This window comes from Ctenopharyngodon idella, chromosome 11 (genome assembly GCF_019924925.1).
Source record: "Ctenopharyngodon idella isolate HZGC_01 chromosome 11, HZGC01, whole genome shotgun sequence".
Lineage (NCBI taxonomy): Eukaryota > Metazoa > Chordata > Actinopteri > Cypriniformes > Xenocyprididae > Ctenopharyngodon > Ctenopharyngodon idella.
This window is the reverse complement of record NC_067230.1, coordinates 14,945,715-14,963,582: the sequence shown is the minus strand read 5'-3', so window position 1 is coordinate 14,963,582 and position 17,868 is coordinate 14,945,715. Positions and strand designations below refer to the sequence as shown.

The window sequence follows — 17,868 nt, the reverse complement described above, 5'->3', positions numbered from 1 at the left end:
AGTCTATAATCAAGTACTGTGGGAAGTGCCAAAGCTTGTATTCAAATCCCAGCCCATTCAGTCATTCATAATTTCTCCTTTCCTTCACAATGCCCCATTCATTTGAGTAGATAACTATCTGCTTCACAGGAATTGCTTTGTGGAGGGACTAGGCTATATTTTCTCAGTTGCACATGAAAGATTTGCTGTTAATACATTGCTTGCTGATACATTGGAAATATGTTCTTCTGATTGTGATGTTTAATATATCACCTCAGTCATTTCAGAATGCAGAATGTACATTTAACAAATATTTTTTGCTTCCTCTTGTAGTTATTGTTGTCCACCTAAGTCTGACTCCATTCCTGACCATGCAGTAAATTCTTCAATGGCTTTGTTCAAATAATTTAGTAATTACCAGACTTTTTGGCTCATCAGCAGTATGAATTATTGCTGTTTTGCAGTACTTTCATTTTCAGCACCCTTTTATTTTGGAATAATTGTTTGTAGCACTCCATAATGTCTTGTCTTGATGACCTCTCTGATAGGAGAAGTGCACTTACAGTGGTAAATCACTGCAGCTTTTGAACAGAATCCAAAAATGGACATGATTTTCCTTTGATGTACCCTCCATTTAGAAGTCCCCATATTTTATTGCTTATTATTTGTGAAGCATTCTCTCTGCATGTCCAAAGAACGCTATCTGCCATCATGTTTCTCACTGATGTGTGAGAGCATGGCATGGTATCACACCTGCATTAGGCTTTACACACTGGGTAAAAATAAAGCTGAGAGTTCTAGGAAAACGAGCCAGTGAGCACTGACTGATGATTGGCCAGATCACAGGTGTTTACTAGTGACATGTGTTATGAGTGAGATGCTGCTGCTGTAGCTTTTGGACGCAATCAAGACGCTCGATCATGTTTTAGGCATTGTAAAACCTTCCCCCTTACCCTTTTTGCTACACTGCCTTACTTCAGGCAATTAATGCCATCTGTTCTGACTTTCTTTGTGTGTATTATAGTGGGAAAGAAAAAGAATATATTCATATTTTTACTAAAATATTTCACACTGATATTATGACAAATATACGCACATTGAACCTGATTGACTTTCCTCTGTGGAAAGCAAAAGAAGATATTTGGATATTTGACTGTTGACTTCCATTTTATGGAAGACATTTCCCAAAATATAATCTTTTATGTTCCACAGAAGAAAGAAAGTCATGCAGGTTTGGAACCACATGACAGTAAGTAAATCATGACAGTTTTACTTTTGGTTGAACTATCCCTTTAAATATAAAAATATAAACATTTACCAGCATTAACAATATCAGGGTAACACAAATTATGGCACAATAATGTAATCATTAACATAAACATCCTGATGTACATAATCTATTTTAATGTCTAATCCAGCAGTGATGCATAATGCAGGGAATTTAGGAATGTCAGAAATTTTTCACAGTGAAATATTAGTGTTAATATTTCACTGTGTAACTATGGCTACGTTCAGAATCCTTTTTTTTTTTTGCTCATATCCGACTGAGATCTGTTTTTTCCTAACAAAATGAACAGCACAAACCACATGGAATCTGATCTTTTCGATTCTGATTTAGGCCACCTCCATATGTGGTCCTAAATCAGACACATGTCTGAGGTTTTGCAATGCAACCTCGGTCTGAACAGTCGGAATTCATGTGACTACGTCAATCTAGATCAACATTCGTCAAAATTCTGCACTGGTGGGAGTCACTCCAAAGTTTTTTTGAATATGGAAGATGGCAGTGAAGTTAGTCAGTGGAGGGACGGTGAGCTCTTATACTCATAAGTATTACACTGTAAAAAAAAATCCCCGTAAAATTTACTGTAAAAAAACAGCAGCTGTGGTTGCCAGAACTTTACTGTAACAAATACGGTAGCAAAAAAAAAAACAGTTAAATTTATGGTAAAAAACGTATTTCATTAACTGACATAATGTTATTTTACCAACCTATTGAAGTACTAATATCTGTTTTGTACCTTTGTAATACACTGACAACCTCCAAACACAGTGGTCACATGATGAATCAAAGCTCATCACATAAGCAGCTTTTCCACAAACTGAGAAGAACAGTACTAATATATAGAAGGTGTCATTCACACAAACACTAAATACCACCATGGTAACACACATGAAATTTTAAAAATGCAATAAACATGCGTAAATGTGCGTAACTGATTAGAAAAAACTAAGAAGAAAGAGTTAATCAATGAAAATACATGAAATGTGAAGTGTCACGCAGGGAATTGTGGGAATTTACGGTTTTTCACTGTAAATTATACAATGACTTGTTGTTTTTCACTTCCAAAAACTGTAAATTACATTAAATGTACCGTTAGATCTATTACAGTTATTCACTGTATATAGTACACAGAAAAATCTCCAGAGTTAAATCAACTCTGCTCAGAGTACATATAGTCCCTCTCTAAATAGTGTTAAAATAACACTGAAACAGTGTTAAAGCTAATGAGATAATTAAGCAATTAATTAATGGTTGCACATTAGTGATGAACACCTGCTGTTAACAAGAATCTCTGAAGAAAAGAGAAACACAAGAACTACAACTTACTTCAGTCACAGCCTTATTAATTGCTTAATTATCTCATTAACTTTAACTCTGCTACTTTGTTACTTTAACACTATTTAGAGAGGGACCATATGTACTCTGAGCAGAATTGATTTAACTCTGGGGATTTTGCTGTATACCAATTAACTGTTTTTCACCGTAGCATTTTTGCAGTCTTTTACCGTTAAAATCACGGTCATTTCTATACAAGCAAAGCTTGAGGAAAAACTATGTAAAAATTGTGCTCTCTTTTTCCTTTTCCTCACCTGCGTCCTCATTACCTGCACACAAATTCGCTAGCTTCCGCAGCACATAACCTTATAAATGAACGCGTAAATGCCGACTTCAGTAACCTCTGTGTTTACTTCCGTATAATTCTGTGCTGCGTGCCGTCTGTCAGGTATATGCTTTGGTTCGGTTTAGTTTCCGTGTGTTTTAGTTTGGTTCTCCCTGTTTACTGTTCTTGATCCTTGTTTGTTTACCGATTCCCTTCACCTGTTGTTCCTCGAGTTACCTCATTACTCCCTAGCTGTGTCCTGATTGAGGCTGCATCCTTCAAAAGCCACGAAGGTCGGACCGAGCGTTGTTAAATGGGACGGTCTAGCCTACGGAGGATTGTTCTTGTCACCTATAGCTTCCATTGATGTGTGGCAGTAACATTTGTACTGGACTTTTTTGAAAGTTAACTGTCTGCAAACAAAACAGGGTTCACAAACTGTCTAAATATGTTCAACATGGTCCACTTCTGTATATAATAAAGAAACCACAGTAGTCAACATTTGAAGTGGATCAAAAAAGTTAATCAAAGTTGTCCTAAGAACTAAGCTGTCCTAAGAAGAAGGTTTTAGGACAGCTTTGATGAAAGGTTTTGATCCACTTCAAATGTTGACTACTATATATACAATCCACCTTAGTAAGATACAAGTCAGCATTTGAACCGCTTTAAAGTTTTTTTTAATAATTTTTACATTTGTATGATTAGATATTTGAGTAAGCTGAAACCCAATACTTACGTTTAAAAGTGTAATTCTGCAATTTCTCTCAAAAATCCTGTCGTCGCTGCCGCGCAGTGAATTCTGGGGTATGCAAGGCCGTGAAGGATCTATCTGTTGTATCCTTCATTGCACGGGAAACGCAGGACGCATTTGGAGGAGGCTTCGAATTGGGACAGTCTTCGTTGCACCGCTGTGACGCAGTCAGCCTTCGAAGGATGCAGGCTCTCATGTCGTAGCTAAATTAGGTGGTTGTGTTGTATTTTTCCTGTCTCCTGAGTTTTGTTTTTAAAGACAGTTTTTTGGATATCCCTCTTCGTCGTGCGCTTGCTGCTACAGTCATGTGTTACACCATCTTTGTTCTCGCTCTTTTGCGCATGCAGGTCAGTTCAGGATCGTGACCTGTTCACACTCGAATCTGATACTGACCACACTTAAAAATGTGATCTGAGCAATGATTCAGAATTTTGTAGTGTGAATGTATAGCCAATGATTTTACTTACAAAACACAATTTTAAAATATATTATTAATAATAATAATTTATTATTATTTAAATCCTTGATCCTTCACGTTATGTAAAAGCTTTATGCTAGATATCAAGTGCAAATATTTAGGCTTTAGTGTTAGCAATATTTTATGATAACCTTATTTTCCTAGCAGATGATTTAGTAGGTGCTGGATAGTGAACTGAGATTGTGTTAGATTTATGTAGACTGTGTCCCACTTTCTGAAGGTCGTGCATCAGTGAGCATGAAGCCACTGTGAGCAGCTGAACATTTATAGAGCGATCACTGCCAAAAACACAACACAACTGACCAGAACCGTTTTAATGCATTTGAGTCTTTCTATCCAATTTTGACTTAATTGATGAATTTGATTTTTTGAAACTGAAAGCAATGTGTTTCAACTGATAGGCAAGATCTCTTTTGTGAAGTGTGCTAATAACATTACCAAAAAGAATTAGCAAAAATAATAACTGCTTTTAAACATGTTCCTGTCTGGCATTGTTCAAACGAACCCATATATATATATATATATATATATATATATATATATATATATATGGGAAAAAGTACCATGGTATTACAATGCATTTGGATGGCACTAATGCCATTACCTTAGTCATTTCTCTAGTACCTTGGAGTATATTGAATATGAAAATCATACATACACTACTGTTCAAAAGTCTGAAATCAGTAAGATTTTGTACTGTTTTTGAAAGAAGTCACACATAAACGTTATGTCAAAGCTGAATTTTCAGCATCATTACTCCAGTCTTCGGTCACATGATCCTTCAGAAATCATTCTAATATGCTGATTTGCTGCTCAAGAAACATTTATGATTATTATCAATGTTGAAAACATTGTGCTGCCTAATATTTTTGTGGAAAGCATACATTTTTTCAGGATTCTTTGATAAATCGAAATTTCAAAAGAAACATTTATTTAAAATATAAATCTTTTGTAACATCATAAACTATATATATCTTAATTTTTAATTATTAATTAAATAATTAATTTCTCATTATCTGAGCTTAAATATGTACATTCATATTTCTTTGTCTTTTTATTAAAAAACCCAACACAAATATTTTAGTAAGATTACCAAGAGCACAAGACATTGAGCAGACTCTCTGGTCTCTGAGGTCATTGTTCATATTCAGACACTGGCCGCGGTGCTGTCAGGGCTTCAGCGCTGGAGCATTCAGTATGTCTCCTCTTCTCATGTTTCAAGGAGAGTGAGAGTGACATTTAAACTTGGCACTGTGAGAGAGAGGGAGAATGAACGGCTTGGACTGAGTCTGTTTGTCCATAGCAACACTGCAAAGTGACTGACGTTTGTTTTCTTTTCTCTCTTCTTGTTGTGTTCCTCAGATAAGCTATTTGGAAAGCGGCTGCTGCAGGCCGGGAGACACATCATGTCCCATAAATCCTGGATGAAGACGGTGCCCACAGAGAACTGTGATGTCCTTATGACGTTTCCAGGTGCCTCAGATGTTTTATTTCTTTCTTTCTTTCTTTCTTTCTTTCCATTCTTTGTTTGCACACACTTTGTCTCATTCACTAACCATGTACAAATTTGTGTGTGAAATCTGCATACGAACGTTTTTACAAAAACATGATTCATCTATCAATAACTTTCACTCAAAATCTAATTCTAAAATAACAAAAAAATATAAAACCACATGTACACAAAAATCACATAGTCTTAAATGTTTTAAAGGATTAGTTCACTTTCCTGATAATTTACTCACCCCCATGTCATCCAAGATGTTCACGTCTTTCTTTCTTCAGTCGAAAAGAAATTAAGGATTTTAATGAAAACATTCCAGGATTATTCTCCTTATAGTGGACTTCAATGGCCTCCAAACGGCTGAAGGTCAAAATGACAGTTTCAGTGCAGCTTCAAAGGGCTTTAAACGATACCAGACGAGGAATAAGGGTCTTATCTAGCGAAACGATCGGTCATTTACGGAAAAAATTTAAATGTATATGCTTTATATATACAAATGATCGCCAAGTGCTTCCGCCAAAACCGTACTTCCGTATTCTTCAAAAAGCTTACGCTGTATGTCCTACGCCTTCCCTATTCAACTTACGGAAAAAATGTAACTGCCGCTGCGTTCGTTCCGTAAGTTGAATAGGGAAGGCGTAGGACATACAGCGTAAGCTTTTGGACGGAAGTACGGTTTTGGCGGAAGCCTGAGATAATTTGTGTTTATAAAGCATATACATTTACTAGATAAGACCCTTATTCCTCGTCTTGTATCGTTTAAAGCCCTTTGAAGCTGCACTGAAACTGTAATTTTGACCTTCAACCGTTTGGAGACCATTGAAGTCCACTATAAGGAGAATAATCCTGGAATGTTTTCATCAAAAACCTTAATTTCTTTTCGACTGAAGAAAGAAAGACATGAACATCTTGGATGATATGAAAGTGAACTAATCCTTTAAGAAGAAATTTTACTCTATATGTAAGGGATAATTGACAACGGAGTCAATTATCTCGTTTATACCATGCCTCCCAAGATAAGCAGATAAGCAATTTGATACGCAATATGAATGATAGGCGAATGTTTGGATTTCCTGCCGTTAACGATCTGTCCCTCACAGACTTCGCTATTTCCTGTGGAGGTTTTTTTTCTGTGACTAACCAACTAATAAAATCTTGGTCGACCAAGGCTCTTCTAGTCGGTTAGTCGACTATAAGGTGGCAGCCCTATTAATTACACAGTTAATGCATTGTATTTGGTTTCTCTTTTTTGATGTAATGTTTATTTAGCTAGGAGCATATGCCAACATTAAGTGTCTTTGCCTCCATTTCAGAACACCACTGAATAGGATGTAATGTAATCGTAATCTGAATGTAATAATCACAGAGACTGAGGTGTATATTTGTCTCCGTCCAGACACCACAGATGACCACACGCTGCTCTGGCTTCTGAACCACATACGGCTCGGCATCCCAGAACTCATTATCCAGATCCGACATCACAAACACACCAGAATGTACGCCTTCTTCGTCACGGCCACATACGAAAAGTGAGAGGGGACGGGAAGGACACAGCTTTTATCTCTCTTTTAGTTTCTTCTGTTATATTTATTAATGGTTTCTTGAGATGATGTACTGTGATATGAGATGAGGCATGAGGTCCAAGCAAATGCTTGTTTGATGTTTATTGTCATGTTCCAATTTGAGCGTCTAAAGAATGCCTGAGAAGTTGAGGGCCTCATTGCATCAACACACTATCGTTCAAGGTATGGGGTCAGTAAGATTTTAAAAGAAGTCTCTTATGCTCAAGACTGCATTTATTTGATCAAAAATACAGTGAAAACCTTAAAGGGTTAGTTCACCCAAAAATGAAAATAATGTCATTAATTACTCACCCTCATGCCGTTCCACACCCGTAAGACCTTCATTCATCTTCAGAACACAAATTAAGATATTTTTGTTGAAATCCGATGGCTCAGTGAGGCCTGCATAGCCAGCAATGACATTTCCTCTCTCAAGATCCATTAATGTACTAAAAACATATTTAAATTAGTTCATGTGAGTACAGTGGTTCAATATTAATATTATAAAGCCACGAGAATATTTTTGGTGCACCAAAAAAACAAAATAACGAATTATTTAGTGATGGCCGATTTCAAAACACTGCTTCATGAAGCTTCAGAGCGTTATGAATCAGCGTTATGAATCATGATTTGGATCACGTGTCAAACCGCTAAACTGCTGAAATCACGTGACTTTGGCGCTCCGAACTGTGGATTCGACACAAAAGATTCATAACACTCCGAAGCTTCATGAAGCAGTGTTTTCACTGCAAAAAACGCTGTTCTTACTTAGAGTTTTTGTCTTGTTTCTAATATCTCAAACCAAAAATAAGCTATATAATCTTGTTTTCAGTTTGGATTAAGACTATTTTGCTTACCCCATTGGCAGATTATTTGCTTGTTTTAAGGAAAAACTCACTTAATTTTGACTTATTTTTCCTGAAAACAAGAAAAAAATTTTTACTTGTCTAGAAAATGCTTCTTGATCTAAGAATTTTTAGATATTTGGACTGGAAACAAGACAAAAATTCTAAGTAAGAACAGCATTTTTTGCAGTGTTGAAATCGGCCATCACTATATAAGTCGTTATTTTGTTTTTTTTGGCCAACAAAAAAATATTCTCGTCGCTTTATAATATTAATGTTGAACCACTGTACTCACATGAACTGATTTAAATATGTTTTTAGTACATTAATGGATCTTGAGAGAGGAAATGTCATTGCTGGCTATGCAGGTCTCACTGAGCCATCGGATTTCAACAAAAATATCTTAATTTGCGTTCTGAAGATTAACGAAGGTCTTACGGGTGTGGAACGACATGAGGGTGAGTAATTAATGACATTATTTTCATTTTTGGGTGAACTATCCCTTTAATACTGTGTAAAATTATTACAATTGCTTAAAGTGCTGCTTAATATTTTTGTGGAAACTGAAACTAGAACACTTTTATGAATAAATAAGTTCAAAAGAACAGTATTTATCTGAATTATAAATCTTTTGTACATTATAAATGCCTTCACTTGTGATCAATTTAATGCGTCCTTACTGAATAAAAGTATTAATTTCATACTGACCTCAAACTTTTGAACAGTTGAGTACAGAGAAATTTTGTTTTGGTACATTAAGACTAAGGTTATTTTTCTTTGCTTAATTGTAGGACCTTTCGTAGTGTTTATGGTTAGAGGATAGCTTAAGTGTGACATTGATGCTGATGTATTTTTTGTTGTGTGGTCAGTCTTTTACGAGGGGCTGAAGAGATGGGACTGCAGAAAGCTGTGAAGCCGGAGTTTGGTGGCGGGTCTCGCAGTTTCTCCTGTGAGGAAGATTACATCTACGACAACATTGAGAGCGAACTCTGTTTCTTCACTTCACAGGTCCTTCACAATATTGAGCATAAAATTTGACATCCCTTTATACAAAATTAAATTCAGGATTTTTTCTTTCACTACAATAATATCATGAGTGCTTTAGACATCTTATTTAAACAGAAAAACAATGCAAACACTACAAAAGTGGTAACCTAAAAATGGTAACTTCTAAATGAACTTTTATTCAAGTGGAAAATATTATTTAATATCACTTAATAAACCTAAATACATTCATTCATACCAACAAAACAAAATTTTATGGGTTAAATCAGGTAGAAATAGCTCTTTAATGTAAATTAAATAGGTTACAATGCAGTGTAATTAAAATAAAACATTCTTATATAAGTAACTCATAAAGTAATAAGGATATTTTGATTGATGTTGGTAAAATATGTTTCGCTTTTTTACTTTTAAACAGGTAATATCTTGCCCCATAGACTTTATTATTATAATCACATTACTGTAAACTATTTATTTTGGTTATAAACTGAGAGCCGAATCAGTGTTTCTTCTGTGGTAATCAACATCACGGTCAATAGAGCTAAGGTTTTAGTTAATCCATAATTTTCTTTTAAAGAATGACGTCATTGAGACATCAAATTGGGTTGGGTACATTCTTGTTTCTCTCGGACATTGTTATAGATTGAAGCGTATTCTTTTCCGTATCACAGGAACGTCAAAGCATAATCAAATACTGGCTGGACAATCTCAGAGCTAAACATGGGGAGGCCCTTCACAACATCCACTTCCTGGAAGGGCAGCCAATCAGTGAGTCCTTATATTTAGACTTCCTGAGAGCCCTGAGAAGTGTGTGCCTTGATCTGTACCAGTGGCCTGTATGTATGTACAAGTCACTCATATTTGTGTATCAGTATCTGGATTACCTGAAATCAATTTGATTGTGCAGGCTGACATTTTATATGTTGCTTGTGACAGATCTAGTCAACGTTTCTAGAAGGAAAAGTTTTACCAAAGTTTTGAATACCTGTTCATGTTGTGTGTGTGTTAGTGAGCGTGCACTGTGTGTGTATGTTCCAGTTCCTGAGCTGAGGGCACGAGGTGTGATCCAGCAAGTCTTCCCGCTTCATGAGCAAAGGATTCTGGGACAGCTGATGAAGTCATGGGTGCAGGCCGTGTGTGAAAAACAGCCACTGGGTTAGTAGTTATCAATGGGAAGTCAACAGTGAAATGTATTTTCGGTGTCAGCTTTGTTGTTGTTTTGTGAATTGAAAAGTAATGTTGCTATCCCTACTGAAAAGAAAAACACTTTGCTGGTTTTAAGTTTCTTTTAAATGGTCTCCCAGCTTAGCCAACTGGTGTTCAGCTGGGTTGTCAGATGGTCTCTCGGATGACCAGTTGAAAAGTGGCCAAAAACCTGATATAAGAAATCAGCTCGAGTTAGTTTAAGGGTTTTTAGCAGGAAATTGCAGTTTTCATTTTACTTTTGGATCACTTCCCTTGTTAAAGATTATATTTTTTTGTAATATTGTCTTCAGGACTTTTTAAGTTTTTTTTTTAAATTATTTATGAAAATGTTATTCCACATCCTGCCCAATGTTGTCCTCTCAATCAAAACAAATATAGTGAATGTATCAATGTAGGTGTAACGTGTTATGGTTCAGAAACGATGGAGAGTCGGATCCAAATACAGATATTTATTAACAAACGTAACAAAAGTGAATCCAGTTACTTAAAATGGAAGCAAAAACAGTAAATCCAGATACGACAAGAAAACAAGGTAAATCCAGACCAGGGCAAGGCAGGTACAACTGAAGTCAACTGAGGACAACACCAGACAAAGAACAAAGGCAACACTGAGATACTGACAGGCTAACAGGTGAAGTAAATCAATCACTAAGGCAAAAAACAAGGCAAACAGGAACTAAATCAGGAACAAAAATATACTTCAAAATAAGAGTCCTAGAACACTAGACAGGAGAAAACGAGACGGGAAACATAACAATATACTATGCTGTACATTATGTGCAAAAAGGGTCAAAATATAAATATTGCATTCTAAAAAAAATAACTGATTACAGCTTACCATTTTAAAGTTTAGAAGTTAAAATCACTCAATTAAAAATTAATTCAATTATTACTCAATTATGTACAATTTTGAACCTACATTTATTGTCTAACAACAAATATTTTAGCAAAATGTACACCTATCGTTCAAAAGTTTGGGATCTGTAAGATTTGTAATGTTTTTAAAAGAAGTTTCGTCTGCTCACCAAGGCTGCATTTATTTAATTAAAAATACAGTAAAAACAGTAATACTGTGAAATATTATTACAATTTAAAATAACTGTTTTCTATTTGAAAATATTTTACAAAGTAATTTATTCTTGTGATGCAAAGCTGAATTTTCAGCATCATTACTCCAGTCTTCACTGTCACATGACCCTTCAGAAATCATTCTAATATGATGATTTGCTGCTCAAGAAACATTTATGATTATTGTCAATGTTGAAAACAGTTGTGTACTTTTTTTTCAGGATTCCTTGATGAATAGAAAGTTCAAATGAACAGCATTTATCTAAAATACAAAGCTTTTGTAACATTATACACTACCGTTCAAAAGTTTGAACAGTAAGAATTTTATTTATTTTTTTAAAGAAATTAAAGAAATTAATATTTTTATTCAGTAAGGATTAATTAAATCAATTAAAAGTGACAGTAAAGACATTTATAATGTTACAAAAAATTATATTTCAAATAAATGCTGTTCTTTTGAACTTTTTATTCATCAAAGAATCCTGAAAAAAAAATAATTGTACACAAATATTTTGTACAATTGTACACAATAAATGTTTCTTGAGCAGCAAATCAGCATATTAGAATGATTTCTGAAGGATCATGTGACACTGAAGACTGGAGTAATGATGCTGGAAATTCAGCTTTGCATCACAGGAATAAATTACATTTTAAAATATATTCAAATAGAAAACAGTTCTTTTAAATTGTAATAATATTTCACAATATTACTGTTTTTACTGTATTTTTAATTAAATAAATGCAGCCTTGGTGAGCAGAAGAAACTTCTTTTAAAAACATTAAAAATCTTACCGATCCCAAACTTTTAACAGTAGTGCTCCGTTTGTTTGTGACTGGCAGATTTGTTCTGTGCATAGCGTGCAAGTGCTCAATAAACAGATTCGTTGTTGATTAATTTTTATTACTGATTATTTTTGATTTAATCACTTAGTTGCTGCAGCCTTACTTGGATACTTGAATGATTTCTTTGTTTTCTGTGTTAGATGATATTTGTGATTATTTTGGAGCGAAGATTGCAATGTACTTCGCCTGGCTGGGTTTCTACACCACTTCCATGTTGTATCCAGCTGTTATTGGCTTTGTATTGTGGATGCTCACAGAATCAGATCAGGTATTTGACCACTTATACACCATAACATACCATAAAAGTGACTAATCCACTATATTCCAAGAGTTAATTAAAGATTAATTAAAATTTAAGTTATGGAATTCACATGTGTGATGATTTCTCTCAACATGGGGACAGGAGAGTTGACAGTCAATAAATGGGAAAACAAAGTAACTTGCGTTACTTATTTGAAAAAGTATTGAAAAACATATTTTGTTGTAAATTTAAAAGTAATGCGTTACTTTACTAATTACTTGAAAAAAGTAATCTGATTACATAACTGTAATCAGATTACCGTGCTAAAACTATTTTGATAGCTATGATTGAAATGTTTATATTGGAGTCTACTATTGTTCATGTTGTGTTCCTGTCGCTGTCCTCTCAGACCAGCAGGGATATCTGTTGCGTGGTGTTTGCTCTCTTTAATGTGGTGTGGGCCACATTGTTCCTGGAGCGCTGGAAACGCAGAGGGGCAGAGCTCGCTTATAAGTGGGGTACACTGGACACCCCAGCCGAGTCCCTGGAGGAGCCCAGACCTCAGTTCAGGGTAATGACAGTGTGAAAGATATGTCTAAAAACACATATATTTTTTAAAACGACTCTTTAAATATTTTTTTCTCTCTTGCTCTTCGGGTCAGGGTGTGAAGCGGTGCAGTCCAGTAACGGGCTGTGAAGAGTTTTATTACCCTCCGTGGAGGAGGAGAGTGTTCAGATGGCTGGTCAGCTTTCCTATCTGTATATTATGCCTTTGCTTTGTATTTCTGGCCATGCTGGTCTGCTTTGAGCTTCAGGTGAGTTACACTCTCTAACACACACATACTGATCTATGGTAGTTGACGTCCTGCATTGCGATTGCATTCCTATTTTTCGACATTTTTTAATTATTATGCATGCAGATTTCATGACCTCATATTAATTGAGAGACTGCATGTGCTTTTTGTACTTGTCAAGAATCTTTTATGATTTTAAAATGAACAAGTATAGAAAAAAAGGTGATCAAAAATAGTGAAGTATTTATATATTCACAAGACCTAAGATTGTATATTTGGTATATGCCTTATACATTCATTTTAGCCTAATATTGTTGTTGATTTAAAAAAGTCCATGTACACAATATAGTTGCATTGTATTTTCTTAAATTTTAGCATTAACATTAAACATTATAAGTGGACCACATGTGGAAAAAACAATAATAAAATTTGTTGCATCATAATAAAAATAATAACAGTATGGATTTGGTGCAAAAACATTTCATTTAATGTGAGTTGTAATGAAGTGATGTTTGGCAGGAATTTGTGATGGGGATTAAGGAGCTTCCACGAGTAGCACGATTTATCCCTAAAATCATGTTGGCCATCACTGTGACGGCGTGTGATGAGGTGTACAGAAAGATCGCCTGCTGGCTAAATGACATGGGTGAGTCAGAGCATATCTGCAAGAGCTGCCGTTTATATTCACTCACTCGATGCAGCTGTCACTTGAATGTGAATCTTTGTGCTAAATGACTTAATTCATTATTTAAGCTATAATAAGTTCATTAACACTGTATTCAACAAATTTTATTAGGGAACTGTGCACTAAATTCAGGAGGTTTTGGTTTAATAGCCAGGCTGAAATGGATAGTGGTCTGGATTTTTGGGATACGGCCTTCCAGAAGCCAAACATAGGAGTGAAGGAGAAAGAAGATAAAAGCTGGCTAGTTGTTAGGCCTCTGTGAGGTGAATACTAATGTCTGAATCTTCTGTTTCCCACAGAAAACTACAGACTCCAGAGTGCCTATGAGAAAAATCTCATCATTAAAATGGTTCTTGTAAGTACTTGTGAAAAAAATATATATACATTTTGGAGTATTCAACATTTTGTATCTAAAATATTCACGTTTTGTTCCTGAAATGTGCTTTCTTTCTCAGTTTCAGTTTGTAAATTCTTATCTCAGCCTTTTCTATATTGGATTCTACCTCAAAGACATGGAGCGTCTGAAAGAGGTGAGAGTCTCTGACTGGACTGCAAACTAGTCGCTTTTCTGCGAAATTCGCCGAAATTTGTCATTTGTCGCACGAACCGATCATCTCTTCCACTTTACTAATTACAACATGAAATAAACATGAATGAACCTCTGAAGGTATGTTGAAACATACAGTACAACTTAACAAAATCCGTATCATGTCTCGTGTAGTCGCTCAATGAGTGTTTCAACCATGGAAAGGACGTCAGTCCATGGACGTCAGTAAAACAGATTGTAAAAAATGTCATATTTACCGTACCATTTACCTCAGAAAAGCCGTTCAGTGTCCAAAAACTTGTTAGTCAGCTACAAAAATGAATTTAGAGAGGAGTATTTTGCAAAATATATACACTATAGGCTATTGCATATACCTTGTATTTGTACTTAACATGTGCTTGAATGTATGTTGAATAAATCCGTTTTATGACAGCCACCATTTAAATGTTTATAGCCTAAAAAACGAGTAGAAACATAATTGTGTCATTAAAAATATATTATAACGTTATTATAAAAACTTCTTTATGGGTAATTTATATGTAAGTAGCTTACAAAGCGATTAATTTTAACCTTTAATAATATAATGATGTACCGACTGTTGCTCCCTGTATAGTTTACAACATTAGTTGAGAGATATTTTTTTTCTTTGAGGAAATTTGCTATGTACTTTACCTTAATAGGTCCCAAATTAATCAATATTGAATCGAAGGTAATCAAATCAAATCAAATCGCAAGCTCCTGAATTGAAATCGAATCCAATTGTGAAATTTGTGTCAATGCCCAAGCCCTAGTGACAATTTTTATTTTTATTTTTTTTTAAGCAAATGTTGTTGTTTTTTTTTTCATTTATTTTCTTGTCAGAGTGCACCAAAACGCTTCGTTAACATGTTAAAATCACAAAAATTTTCTCATGGGGGGACGAAGCCCCCAGACCCCCCTACAACTATTTAGTTTGTCACCTTTTTCACCTCTTGTGAGTTTGCAGGTCTTCAGGTAGATGTGCATATAGAGGCACAATGCAGAAAATTGCAAAACTGCATAGCCAGCAATGACATTTCCTCTCTCAAGATCCATTAATGTACTAAAAACATATTTAAATCAGTTCATGTGAGTACAGTGGTTCAATATTAATATTATAAAGTGACGAGAATATTTTTTGTGCACCAAAAAAAACAAAATAACGACTTATATAGTGATGGCCGATTTCAAAACACTGCTTCATGAAGCTTCGGAGCGTTATGAATCTTTTGTGTCGAATCAGCGGTTCGGAGCACCAAAGTCACGTGATTTCAGCAGTTTGGCGGTTTGACATGCGATCTGAATCATGATTCGACACAAAAGATTCATAACGCTCCGAAGCTTCATGAAGCAGTGTTTTGAAATCGGATTCTTTGATGAACAGCATTTATTTGAAATAGAAATAGTTTGTAACATTATACATTTTCACTTTTGATCAATTTAAAGGTGCACTGTGTAAATTTTACCAGGATCTATTGACAGAAATGCAATATAATATTACCTTACATAATGAACAGTTATGTTTTTATTACCTTAGAATGAGTCATTTCTATCTACATACACCGCGGGTTCCCTTACATGTTAAGTCACCATTTTGCGGCGGCATGTTTCTACAGTAGCCCTAAAAGGACAAACTGCTCTACAGAGCGTGTTTGCTTGACTCTGCTGTCTCAGACAACGACATCTTTGTCCTGTGTTGGCAACGGTAGCTTCTCTATATTGCAATTCGCAACCTCACCGCTAGAAGGCGCTAAAATGTACACACTGCACCTTTTAAAGGATCTTTTCTGAATTAAAAAGTATTAAAAGTATTCTTTTTCTTTCATAAACAAAAAAAAACTTTATTGACCATAAAGTTTTGAACAGTAGTGTGTGTATGTAGAGAAAAATAGAGAGTAAGAATTTCATATCTAATGAAAATGGACATTTTAACTAACACATGGCCAAATATATTAGAATCAAATAAAATTGGAATTGAAATTGTGATATCTGTATTAATGTTCGGCCTTGTCATGTGAGAGTATAGCTTATTGGTGTCTCTATTGCTGTAGATGCTGGCCACACTGCTGATTATCCGGCAGTTTGTGCAAAACATGAAGGAAGTCCTGCAGCCCTACCTGGCCGAGCGGCACCGATTGGGTGAGCTCACGCTGCGGGCTGTTTGGGAGCTGCTGGTGTCTGCACTGCTCAAGTACGGGCGACTCGCAGCAGGGCGAGCGCAAGTCTCGCCCAGCGACCCCACTGTGCTCGGGTCAGGTCTGCGCGGCCCACAGATGGGTGAGGAGGGCCCCCAAGAGAGGCGAGAACGCAAGTGTCTCAATGGAGGCTGTGGCGTCCCGGACGAGGATGTGGAGGAGGAGCCTGGGGAGAGGCACAGCGAAGAAGAGAACGAATCAGAGAGCCTCATTGACTGCGGCCTGAAGCTGCGAAAGGTCAGCTTCATTGAGAAGGTGGAGCGCAAGTCCGCAAGCTCCGTCAGCCCAGTGGATGATAGCTTCCTGGAGGAGGGGAGCCCCACCATGGTGGAGAGGGGCATGGATCCTGCCTCGGTTTTTGAGATGTGCGATGATGATGATGAAAATGGGGTTCCGGAGATGAAGGAACTGACAGCAGAGCCGCTGCCAGCAGGATTGGAGAACAGCACGTCAATCAGGCTCAGGAAGAGGGGGCGGAGCTTAGAGAGGGCTGACAGTAAGACGAAGAGAGATTCATGGATGGATCCTCCTGAAGAGCAAGAAACCGCTACGCTGACACAGGCCGAGATTGAGAGCTGCATGCAAACGAACCAGGTCAGAAGACACTCCATACATATAGTCTAAGACAAACAACAAACACATTTATTTTCATTAGCGGTGCTAACAGAAAATGTTCAAAACTAACTGAATCTTTAGTTACATATGTTTGTAACACTTTACAATATGGGTGCACTAATATGCATTAATTCATGCTTAACTAATGCACGGATAATCACGTGTTAAAGGGATAGTTCACCCAAAAATGAAAATTTTATGTTTATCTGCTTACCCCCAGGGCATCCAGGATGTAGGTGACTTTGTTTGTTCAGTAGAACACAAATGATGATTTTTAACTCCAACCGTTTGTCAGTCATATAATGCATGTCAATGGTAACAAAATCTATGAGAGTGAAGAAAACATGCACAGACAAATCCAAATTAAACCCTGCGGCTCGTGACGACACATTGCTGTCCTAAGACACAAAACGATCGGTTTGTGCGAGAAACTGAACAATATTTATATCATTTTTTACCTCTAATACACCACTATGTCCAACTGCCTTGAGCATCTGGTTAGTGAGGTCTGAACACGCTCTGACAACAGAAGTGACCTCTTGCACTCATTGACGTATACGCGCGAGAGATCACTTCCGGCATCAGAGCGCGTTCAGACTTTACCAACCGGATGCGCAAGGCAGTTGGACATAGTGGTGTATTAGAGGTAAAAA

At 36.2% G+C, this 17,868-nt stretch overlaps 1 protein-coding gene across 1 annotated transcript in view; it reads left to right on the top strand.

Moving 5' to 3' along the window:
- Positions 1–17,868, top strand: part of ano8b (anoctamin 8b) — a 33,273-nt gene that overhangs the window by 6,867 nt on the left and 8,538 nt on the right. Inside the window, exons 2-13 of the mRNA XM_051912653.1 lie at positions 5,456–5,566; positions 6,991–7,123; positions 8,871–9,009; positions 9,675–9,771; positions 10,042–10,158; positions 12,261–12,388; positions 12,771–12,932; positions 13,024–13,176; positions 13,675–13,801; positions 14,140–14,195; positions 14,296–14,370; positions 16,457–17,194. Of these exons, the coding sequence (XP_051768613.1) occupies positions 5,456–5,566; positions 6,991–7,123; positions 8,871–9,009; positions 9,675–9,771; positions 10,042–10,158; positions 12,261–12,388; positions 12,771–12,932; positions 13,024–13,176; positions 13,675–13,801; positions 14,140–14,195; positions 14,296–14,370; positions 16,457–17,194 (2,036 nt within the window). The remainder of the gene's footprint in view (positions 1–5,455; positions 5,567–6,990; positions 7,124–8,870; positions 9,010–9,674; positions 9,772–10,041; positions 10,159–12,260; positions 12,389–12,770; positions 12,933–13,023; positions 13,177–13,674; positions 13,802–14,139; positions 14,196–14,295; positions 14,371–16,456; positions 17,195–17,868) is intronic.